The 12,596-nt window shown below is 36.6% G+C and overlaps 1 protein-coding gene across 1 annotated transcript in view; it reads left to right on the plus strand.

The window, feature by feature from the left end:
* The window catches only part of LOC134674472 (mevalonate kinase), a 31,832-nt gene that overhangs the window by 5,430 nt on the left and 13,806 nt on the right, over positions 1–12,596 (plus strand). The window contains exons 2-3 of the mRNA XM_063532559.1: positions 4,176–4,270; positions 7,833–8,116. Coding sequence (XP_063388629.1) covers positions 7,979–8,116 — 138 coding nt within the window. The 5' untranslated portion in view covers positions 4,176–4,270; positions 7,833–7,978. The remainder of the gene's footprint in view (positions 1–4,175; positions 4,271–7,832; positions 8,117–12,596) is intronic.

The raw sequence follows: 12,596 nt of genomic DNA on the forward strand, positions 1-12,596 counted from the left end.
CGAGGCAGTGTCACAGAATAACTAATAGTACAACCGGCAGTGTCCTCATGATTACGCCGTTGCTTACAAGTTTTTAGGGTTCCGTACCCAAAGGGTAAAACGGGACCCTATTACTAAGACTGCTGTCCGTTCGTCCGTCCGTCTGTCACCAGGCTGTATCTCACGAACCGTGATAGCTAGACAGTTGAAATTTTCACAGATGATGTATTTCTGTTGCCGCTATAACAACAAATACTAAAAACAGAATAAAATAAAGATTTAAGTGGGGCTCCCATACAACAAACGTGATTTTTGACCGAAGTTAAGCAACGTCGGGCGGGGTCAGTGGATGGATGGGTGACCGTTTTTTTTTGCCTTTTTTGCATTATGGTACGGGAACCCTTAGTGCGCGAGTCCGACTCGCACTTGCCCGGGTTTTTCAACATTGCACATTCATATTTAGTTTTTTGTTTTGTGTGCATGAACTTGGAATGCGGGACTTGAAGGCCAAGGTCGCATGACAGGGGATTTTGTGGAGCATAAATAGCTTGCAGTCCGCAGAGACGGGTTTAGGCTACAGGCCTGTTGTGAAATAAAACTGTGAAGAGTTCTACCTTCCTGTTCCTTGATAGGTATAGGGTACTTAATACGGCGCTTTATACATGTATATTGTCATTGTCATATAGGACCCGGGTATGTCCTTAAACTACGTCCAAGACCACCGGTGGACGGGCAGCAGCGTCCCTCAAATTCGGTGTACTCGACTGCGATCGCCAACCCGCCTGCCAAGCGTGGCGATTATGGCATTACTTATAAGGGGGAGGCCTATGTTCAGCAGTGGACGTCTCGTGGCTGAGATGATGATAATGATGATTGTCATTGTCAGCCTACGTTCGCAACTTATTAAAATTCAAAATATCAATCTCAAGTTCGCTCGCATAGGGGTTGAATTTTCGAAAATCGTTTATTATTATTATAGCGCAGTTTTACAAATTTTATGACGATGTATGTACTTATCTTCAATGGTTTAAGTTGCATGTTGTTTGTCAAAATTATTGTGTAATTAGGTATCCTTAGTAACACTTTTGTATTGCTTACATAAATAAAATAAAATAAATAAATATCGGGGACATTTTTACACAGATCAACCTAGCCCCAAACTAAGCAAAGCTTGTACTATGGGTACTAGGCGACGATATACATACTTATATAGATAAATACATACTTATATACATAGAAAACACCCATGACTCAGGAACAAATATTAGTGTTCATCACACAAATAAATGCCCTTACTGGGATTCGAACCCATAGACAAGAGACAACATAGAGAAGAGAGTAGAGATAGAGAAGAGAGAAAAAAGTTATCATATATTTTAAATCAACAGGTCTTTTCCTGACGTATTTTCAAATCGTAAAAGCCCAGTCAATTGCTTGGTACTGACAATATTTGAAAAGTTCCTAGAAAATTAGGCTACATTGTATGAATAAATTCGTCGGCTTGGCAGGTTTTTATTCTTATCAATAACAATGCATCGTATCAGCCGTGATTTTATGTAGCGTAGGTATGCACTTGAATAGTACTCTGCAGCTGCATCGTCATTGATAGTTCAATTCAATTGTTTCCTTATGGGTCACCCGACCAATCAGATGCGGAGTCTACATGTGTGCTGAATGGTAAATAGTGGGTAAATCACTGGGAAATCTATTGGATCAAGAATTTTCCTAAAGATGAGAACAATGGGAATTAATGGCATGATATATATAACGTTTTTTTGTGTATCACAGATTATGAAATGTCAGTATGGTTACACAATGAAATATAAATCATTCTTAATTCCAAAACGCTTTTTCTCACTTGTCATACCTACATATATAGTTGTAGTGGGAGATACAATAGTACATTACTACAGAGGCCGGGACGAAAGGGGTTGCCGGCCGAAGACATATATGTAGACATGTCAAGTCTCCTTTAAGTAAAATGAGCCAGCTTAAGGATTTAAGGTAGTGTCCCGGAATCCAGGACAATTTCCACTTCGATAGCTAAAATTTTGGGAGCAAACGAAAAAGCTGGGCTTTCAAACAGCATTTAATGACAACAAAAAACAAAAAACAAAAGGTAAAACAAAATACCATAAAACATAGACAAAATATATAAAAAGTAAATAACATATAAAACCTTATATCAGTCCTCGACAGGTAGTTTCCCTCCAGGGCCCGACTTCTCTTTCCACACTGTATACAGCGTACAGTATACAATGTACACATTCCGATATCACCTTAACGCCGGCCTTGAGATTGGTCAAAGTCAATGCCGACCGACTCGCTTTATTACCTTTTTTAACACATGTTTATATAGTTTATATAAGCTACCTATTAGAGAATTTTCCTCATAGCGAAGTGTTTGTGTAACGTGGTATCCAGGAATAGTGTAGACTGACGTGTGATAATGTCGTATTCACATTGTGGTGTAAAACTTACACAGGATTGTGTAAAGCGATATAATTAGAATAATTGAACTGTTAATTTTACCGTACCCACCTAGGTACCTACGTAAAATTTGTTTCTTTATTTGTTTCTTCGCAAAAGGAATGAAATCAATGAAATACATTGTTTGTTCGACGATATACTCGAGTCATCCTTAACCATTTTGGACATTGCGTGCTATTCACGAAAGTATTTACGTTGTTTTATACAGGGCCAGGGTTGTTTTATACTGACCATGGGGCTTTAAATCCAGGGCTCAATTCTACTCACTAAACTGAGCTACTTTTATTATGGCACTAACCCCGAAATCCCGAATTTTTTTTTTACTTTTTCATACATTTTGGCTGATTAGACGTCGACGTTTTCTATGGAAAAGCCAAAAAAAAATCCCCGATTTTAGGGTTGGTCCCATAGTAAAAGTAGCTTAGTTTAGCGAGTAAAATCAAGCCCTGGAGTTAAAGCCCCATGGTCAGACACATACTGTATGCATTTACTGTTTATTTCCATCCAACTAATTAAGAAGAGAAAAATTACATATTTAAATTTTTTATCGAATTTCAATATTTCCTTCGTTCTGCGACTAAACTCGCACTATGAAAATCATAAGAACTTATTTAGTCAGAACGTAATTAGTCAACAACCCAAACAAACATAATAATTTATGGGTCACATCCAGAGCCCCGTGGCACACTGCCCCCGAATTTGGGTCGTCTGATTGTCCGCCAATTGATCGAATTGAACATTCGCGATTCGCGGAACGGAACGGCACGTGAACGGTCGATTACATATTCTATAGACGATACCTATTGTGGCTATTGTCGTAGACAGGATTTTGAGACTAGAAACTACTACTTACTAGTTTGGCGTGATGACCCAAAACGAGTCATGGCCTCCAACACAAGATCACGCCATTTTACTCGGTGCTCGGATTCACGCTAGTTTTCACTGACGGACGCCGAGCTTCCGGAGATCTGCCTCCACTCGATCCGCCCCCCGATACTTAGGACGACCTACAGGACGGCGTCGACCCAAGTATGAGATTAGAAAACATTATATATGAGACTACAAGTACTTACTTACTACTTACTCCTCTGGCACAGCGACCCAAAGTGTGTCTTGGCTTCCAACACGACTGCTTACCACTGATCCCGGTCCTGTGCCGTGTCTCGCCAGTTCTCAATTCGGAGCTCGCGCAGACTACAACACATAACACAACAACTACAAGTGTTGTGAAATATTTATCCGTGGCAAAAGATGGTACTGTATGTCCACGTTCACTATGGGGTAACAGCGCCATCTTCTTCAGCTGTATAAAAATAGGTACAAGATAGTAGCAATGGTTGCCTGTAGTCTCTACCAGTCAAACATTGGGCTAAACAGAAACATTTTGGTTTTGGTCCCTGATTGTAATACTTTTTCTGTGTAATTATCCTTTTAAAATATTAATGAATTTTATTACTTATATTATATCTATAGGTACTACGAGACTTGGCAATCTTCCCTTTAAATTCGGAACTTGTCTATATATTTTGTCAAAACTTACTTCGGTAATAGGCCTACATTACGAGTACATTGACAAGTTTTTTAATTGCGACTTATTTATTAATGTAGACATACATTCTTTAGCAGCGCGTTTTAGCAATACGACAGCGCCATCTATTGAACATCCTTCATAACAGGCAAAGCCCTAATATAATATATTGTTCCAGGTAGTGACGGACGAGAGTGACGGCTGTGGCGCCAAGTTCTCAGCTCTGATCGTCTCCGACAAGTTCCAGGGGAAGCCTTTGCTGGCGCGCCACAGGTAAAATGTGGCTTTCCATCACGGAAAGGTCCTTATGCTTCATGTACAATAAAGTCCTTTTTATCTGAGATTCCAACAGAAATTCTGATAGAAAGGTCCTTATTGCCAATGAAGCATAGCAGGACCCTTCTCTGATGAAAATCCACAAATAAGCATCGAAATATTCGAAATCGAACGTATATATAGAGTAGTAGGTGTAGGTACTATCCTATAAACATCTCATCACTACTTGTACCTTCTTCTATCAATGAAAGGAAAAATGTAGTAACTATGTATGTGATGCATGTAGAGTTAATGCGTTTCTAGTGTTTCAACTTTGACATAGAATAAATAATAGAAGACTCACTCTCTAACAAAACGCGTCTGTTACGATCAGCACAGATATGGCCGCTAGGTGGCGACAGCGCCACGCGCGGCTTATGGCTTTCCCCAAAACAGGGGTGGAACGGATGTACTTTTAGCTACCTGTAGCAAAGCGACGAAATCGCGGAGTGAGCCACGCCTGACTTTGATTAGCAGGTGTGAGATACGAGGTTTTTTTTAAGTAGGGACAATATACCTTCATGCTACCTTTTATATATAAAAAAACCGGGCAAGTGCGAGTCGGACTCGCGCACGAAGGGTTCCGTACCATAATGCAAAAAAAAGGCAAAAAAAACGGTCACCCATCCCAGTACTGACCCCGCCCGACGTTGCTTAACTTTGGTCAAAAATCTCGTTTGTTGTATGGGAGCCCTACTTAAATCTTTATTTTATTCTGTTTTTAGTATTTGTTGTTATAGCGGCAACAGAAATACATCATCTGTGAAAATTTCAACTGTCTAGCTATCACGGTTCGTGAGATACAGCCTGGTGACAGACGGACGGACGGACGGACAGACGGACGGACGGACGGACAGTAGAGTCTTAGTAATAGGGTCCCGTTTTACCTTTTGGGTACGGAACCCTAAAAACCCTATATGTAATTAGTTATCTTATTGAAATGAATTAAGCTTATACGTGTTTGTTCTCACATACACCATTCACAGACCAAACAATTTAGATCACAAGAAGCATTATTTAACTGAGAATTTATACCGTAACGCAATTAGATAAGGCTTATTATTGGTTGATTAAGTATCTTTGTTTTCTGAGGCTCAATTTAATGTGGATAATGAAATAAAACGTCTTGTATTGGATAGTGTTCATTATAAGATTATTATAGAATGTTTTCTTTGGCGATCTGTACCGCTACCACTAGTTTTGACATATTCGCTTACGTCTACGCACTCTACGTAACTTACTTTCTATGCATCTCGCTCGTACTTGCATATTCGTGCAAGCGAGATGTATAGAATAGTTATTTGTTTTACAAGGGGGCAAAGTTGTTGTTTAACCGCTCGTGCTAATATTGATACCCGAGCAAGCGAAAGATTCCAAAATTGAACCACGAGCGTAGCGAGTGGTTCGAAAAATGGAATCTTGAGCGTTGCGAGGGTTTCAAAGCACGAGGGTTAAACAAAATTTGCCCCCGAGTGAAACACAAAATTTTTCACCACACCAACCCTAAGCAAATATTAAATGTAAAATATCAGACAAAATCAAACCAAATCAAATCCAAATGAATGTTATTAAGTATTTATCATTCAAAATCATCATTTAAAAGTCAATTCTACCAGCAAACATAAGAAAACAACTCAAAATTTGCATTTGATTACTTTGCCTCACATGTGAATAAAACGCAACTTTGCTATCAGTTTTTGAAGTGCAAAGCCTTTCCGAGCTGGTGTGGTGAAAAGTAATTTACGCGGACGTGAGTGAAAACCGCTATTTTAAAGGCATTTATTTGTGTGATGAACTTGGGGATTTGTTCCTGATGTGTTTTCGGTGAACTAGCTTCGCTGGCAGCTACTTTTTAGGGTTCCGTACCTCAAAAGGAAAAAACGGACTTATAGGATCACTCGTGCGTCTGTCTGTCTGTCCGTCTGTCACAGCCTATTTTCTCGGAAACTACTGGACCAATTTAGTTGAAATTTGGTAGAAATGTGCAGTCAAGCGTGAGTCGGAGCGCGATGTACGGAACCCTAGAAACGCGAGTCCTACTCGCACTTGACCGGTTTTTTTAATATGTATATTGCATATTAATACCGTCATTACTTTGAATAAATCTAGTATTTCGCACTGCTATACTCAAAGTTAAAACGCAGTAACTCTGTATGCATCCCATACATAGTTACCACATTTTTCTTTTGATTGACAGAACAAGATACGAGTTTTTTTTTTATTATGAATGGGCTTACTCAGACTAGCTAGACAGACAGACTAGCCGAGGCGTAGACGTGGCCTACGATGGAGCTCGCTCGCCCAGAATGTGCCTGTTCACTCTTGATTTGAAGGTTGCCGGGTTATAAGAACACGGAAATATAGAATATTTCTTATTATAGATTAATTCAAAGTGGATAGTCACGATATTCAGCGCGGTGGAAATCGTACCAAAGATTTAGGGGCCCACAGATTACCAGTTCGCCGGACGATATCAACCTGTCAGTTGTTCGGAGCTGTCACATTTTGCGTTCAACAGACAGGCCGATATCGTCCGGCAGACTGGTAATCACTGGGCCCCCGGTATAGCCGTGAGCCGATCGATGTCCTAGGACCCTGAGTTAATCCTGCCTATAGTTCGTTTTTTTTAGCATTAGTAATAAGGTAAACAATTTTGATGTGTCTTTTTAATTGAAAAACACATTTTAAAAATTAAGTTACGGCAAATATGTAACAATTATGAATCTAATACGATCATTAATATTCTTCTGCTTTCATAAGTAATAGTTGTTGATTTTTAAAAAGCGTTTTTCAATTAAAAGACATGTCAAGATCGCTTACCTTCTTGCAAGTTCTTTCTAATCCTAAAAAAAAGCGAACTATAAGGTCATGAATTTTTGGTTTCTCCATTATTTTATAAATTAAACATAGATACTACACTGGTGCTGACTATACAAAACGAACTGAACTAATAATCAGACTTATTTTTTCATCGTAAACACGTTTTGTTATTATAATTTTTTTCATGACAAAAGGATTACATTGTATAGTTTCGAACTGCGTCAATACTTTGAACAGTAAAATGATATGATCATACTTTTCTTTATAAACTGTTTTCCTTGATTATATCGCGAAGTTGAAAGGTCATTTTCAAACTTTTTCGAATGATAAAAAAATGGAGCATATCTGATTATTATGCTCAGTTCAGTCAGGGTTCTGCAGCCACTGATACAAACACAATTCGGAAGACATTATTATTGTGACCTCCCCCTCTGTTCCATACATTCTGGCTGTCTGACCTTGACATTTTCTATGGGAGAATAAAATTGTTTACGCGTGATGTTGGTCCCATAGTAAAAGTTACTCAGTATAACCTATATAAATTATATAATATATTCAGCCCGAAAATTATTGCAGATGACTAAATAAACACCGTGTATATCCTGTATGATATGATTCATATGGAGTCCGGTTGTGTATATCTGAACCCCATTAAAAAAAACAATTGAAGCTCGCTAATGTATATATTCTTTGCCAACAGACTCGTCAACTCAGTTCTCCAGGACGAGCTGAAGGAGATACACGCATTCACGCAGAAAACTCTCACGCCCGACCAGTGGAAGGCTCAACAATAATGTACTAGAATAAAATGAGAATTTAAAAAAGTAGTCTTTTTTTTAATTGAAAATGTTGAGCGGAGAGAATTTGTATACCGTGAGCGTATCGGCGCCGGGGAAGGTGATATTGCATGGGGAACATGCGGTGGTTTATGGGAAAACGGCTATCGCTGTCAGCCTGGGGCTGAGGAGTTCCATCGTTATAAAGGTATGTTTTTTACAAGCTTTTTCTTAACTCGCAACGTCACTTTTGACACTGACACATCTAATCCATATCGTTTCTATATCTATTAATTAGACGTATATTAAAGTTCGGATCGGGCAGAAATTCTCCCCTCGTAGCACAGTACCTACATTACCTACAGTAGACGCTGGTGTTTACCTATATTTAGTTTTTTTTAGCATTAGAAAGAACTTGAAAGAAGGTAAGCGATCTTGACATGTATTTTAGTTGAAAAACGCTTTTTAAAAATCAGTTACTATTATGAAAGCAGAAGAATATAAATGATCGTATTAGATACATAATTGTTACATATTTGCCGTAACTTATTTTTAAAATGTGTTTTTCAATTAAAAGACACATCAAGATTGTTTTTGTTTACCTTATTTCTAATGCTAAAAACACGAACTATATTTATACGGGTCAAATCTTGCAAGTTAAATTTCACCCACATTCCGGTTTTCGATGAAGATGAAGATTTGCATACATGTGTAAGTCGGGCCAGAATGCATCTGATGAAGGAGACAGGCGGTGGACATAGGAACTCTGTGATAAAACAACGCAACCTTAGGGGTTTTTAGAATTGTCTCGATGAGTATTAGTTGCCTGTGGAAAGAAAAGTAGAGTCAACGACAAAAGGTTGTAACAAAAATGAAATTTTTGCCAAAAACTTATTTATTTATTTATTTCTTTGACTAGGGTGATTCAAAAGGGTCAAACAAGTTTTAGTTACAATCAAAGTTAACGACTCTGGTACATAGATATTCCGTTTTTCTTAAAAAAAATTATCCGCCTGTAAAAATGCCTGTAAAGGTGCCGCGTATTAAAATTTGCTTAGGTTCCCTTAAATTTGCGATGTCTTCTGGAAAGACGCGAACGAGTTTGCTAAAAACTGTGTATGACCCAAAAATAAATTATCTTCACCTTATTACCGGCCATCCTCATTTATTTTATTTTATTTGAAAAACATAATATACAGCATTCATTACAGTCGAAACCAAATCACTGTACACATCAGATTACAGAATACAAATTATGGGTCATCCATAAATTACGTCACACGGTTAGGGGGTGGGAGGGGGTCAAGAAAATGTGACATGTTGTGACATGGGGGAGGGGGGAGTCACAAACATTGTGACGTCATATTAACTTCATCACTATTCATCAGTAACCGAAAATTTATATATATATATTTTTATTCGCTGTACATTTAAATAATGAGGTTTTGGATGTAGGTAATTTTCGTTCCTAATTGGTTTTGTGTTATAAAATTACTAATATTTCTTTTACCAAATTTTTTTTTATTAAAAAAATAATGCATAGTTAGTATTGCCGATTTCGTTGGAAACAAAATTGCCTAAAATGTGACGTCACACCAGGTGGGGAGGGATTTGCAAAATGTGGCCAAGTGTGACAAGGAGGGGGGGAGCGGTCAAAAAACCTAGAAATTCGTGTGACGTAATTAATGGATGATCCCTAATGTATTTACACAATTTAGGAATCAGATCACAATCAATTTTCGTCCATCATCTCACAGTACCGCAGACACATCTGACATACAACCATCCATCGACTTGCAAACATATCACATTATCGTACAAATGGCTACTGTATTGCAATTAGCAATTTAAATAAAACATTCCCGACGTTTTCATTTTACACGTAATTAATTTCTAAAAAATCTGAGAAAGTCATTTATTTTTATCTGCAAGGACTGCAAGTTATATGCTAATCTGCAGAACTTGGCACCCAGTTAGATTTTAATTATTGTCTTTGAAGTCGACTAATTTAATGCAGTCAAAAGTAGCTGCTAGTAGCTGATAATTGGTGTTTTCCGCTTTGTAGCGAAGAGCACCCTTAAGGCTGGTTTTAAATGTGTTGACTAACCTTCCATGAAATACATAGTACCCAATGTAATTTCAGACAGTTTTAGTAAAATAGCATATAAAATTTGAGCAAAATCGAAAATCATTGCAACATTTTGACAGTTATATTCTTGATCGCATAATTACTTTAGAATCTAAAAGAAAATTTTAGCATTGATTAGTCTCAATCTGGAAGTCTAATGCAGGTATTAAGTTTTAAAAACGTTGAAAAAAAAAGGTTTCTTTATAGTTTGTACTAAAAGAAATAAATAAATAACTTCGACTATTGTTACCTTACGTAGGTAAATGTGGGTAAATTGTTTTATACTCTGTTAGTTTAACATGACGTCTATAGGAGACTGTTATTGATTAATTTAATTATTATTATTATTGTTTACTTTTGAATAAGTACCACATGTTCGAATAAGTACTCAAATACGTCACTTATTCCATTATAAATATATAGGTACCTAAACAATAACGCCAAGGTAGTAAAGTCTGTCTGTATTTATAATACTTATTTAAATAGTTAATAATTATTAATTTATTATACGAGTCAATAACACCTTAGATTTAAGTATAATATATGATAGGTATTTTATGTTTTATAAATCTACTGAAATATTTGTCTTTTTATAAAACAGGAATTAATGTGGTTAATAAAATAATGGTTCTGACTGAAATAGAAAAAAAATAGTTTAGGATATCGCCAGGTGACAACCAAAGCTCACTAATTACTACCCGAAGGTAAAAGCCATAATGAACCATATTGATAACTTAATAAAGTTGATTTTTGTTTAATATTTTTTTAATTATTAGTGAGTTTTGCTTGTCACCTGACGATATGTAATAAAGTTGATTTTTGTTTAATATTTTTTTAATTATTAGTGAGTTTTGCTTGTCACCTGACGATATGTCTTCCGCATGGTTCTCTTATTTATCGCCGAAAATTGTATGGCCGATTATCACTTCCCAACTCACGTTTGGCGGAATTTTATTTCGCCGAATTTTCATTTCCCAATTTATCAAATGGTTTTTTTTTATTTGCCAACCGTACAGTTACCAACTAAACGTTTGGTCTGTGTTTTATAATGCCAATTTTCAAAATGCCAACTTTCATGTCGTAGAATGTTTTAGTTGGCATAATATACACTTAGTTGTTTATTGTCTACAAATTGTTTCATTTGGTCAGACTGTGCCAAAGGGGGGACGTTTTGTAGGAATAACTTTTCTCTAAAATCTAAAATTTTTAGGTTGTTGAAAAAAAAAATAACCTCGAAGACTAAGGCGGGAGCAAAGCTCCCGCCTTAGTCTTCTAACCTAACCATATCCAAGTCGGCTCTGCCCAGGAAGGTCTTGCTCGCTCGCTTCGCTCGCTCGCTGCCACTGGCTTCAAATATTAAAATATACATTATAAAAAGTCGAACAACGGCCATTTTTGATTTTTTGGTATGTATCTTTTTCTAATTTGTAACTTGCCTAATGTATGAAAAGCGAACTGTAGCTTCAACGAAACGTTATTCGTCCAAGAGTTGTTCGACCAAGTGAAAGATTTGAGAAATGATAAGTCTCCCAAAAGTTTAGAGGCGTTATAATAATCTGCTTTACAATAATTCTACCAATTGAAACGTTGTCATACAAAAATTTGCTAATCGTTAGTTGTCAAAGTGAAACGTCGGCGAAATGTTGGTTGGCAAATGAAATTCCGCCAAAAATAGTTCTGCGAAAAGGCAGAACACCCTTCCGCATCGCTTGTTTTTTTTTTTAAATTAAAATATTAGTTATTTTCGCGTGGGATGATGATGGTTGATAAAAACTATCCTGTCCTTCCTCGGACTATATAATCTACCTCCACGTCACAGGTACCAATTTTCATCTAAATCGGTTTAGCGGCTTAAGCGTGAAGAGGCAACGGACAGACAGACAGAGTTACTTACACATTTATGATATTAGCAGGCATGTTCTTGCTGTTAATTGTATGTTTGTATGTTTCCCGCATGATATGAAAGAGCTTTTTGCTATATTGTGTGTGATCACTGAAATAATTAACAATGAGTTTTTTATTCATGATGTGCAATACGGCTTGAGGAATACATTTGTCTGAGGTTGTGATGCGATTCAAATGCAGGTTTTTTGTCTTAGACTAAAACACATAATAAAAACGACATTATTTACATGTATAAAAAAGAAAACAATAGCTTTTAGATACAGTTAAGTCGGGGGTCTGACACATAATACTTAATTTTTTGTAACGTGGTTACTGCTTTTTACACTGACATAAATCTTAATTTACAAAAAAAATATACTTCTAATGTACTTACTTTTGTACACTTACAAATTACTGTTTATTATTTATTTATCAGCTATTTTAGTTAAATTTTTAACATTTTTATGAAACTATTTTGTTAATTACGAATACATTATTTAGCTAAACAATAACGCGCTAAACTAAGGCATCGTATTTGTTTTTATGTGTATTATTATTTAAAAAATATATATTTGTATTTTTTTCTTGCAGTTTCGCAGTGCCTTGGTAGTACTATAACTAGTCTAAATAATATGATAAAATTAATAAATAAATACAAAATCATAGTGGGAACCAT

The sequence above is a fragment of the Cydia fagiglandana genome, chromosome 20 (assembly GCF_963556715.1).
Source record: "Cydia fagiglandana chromosome 20, ilCydFagi1.1, whole genome shotgun sequence".
NCBI lineage: Eukaryota > Metazoa > Arthropoda > Insecta > Lepidoptera > Tortricidae > Cydia > Cydia fagiglandana.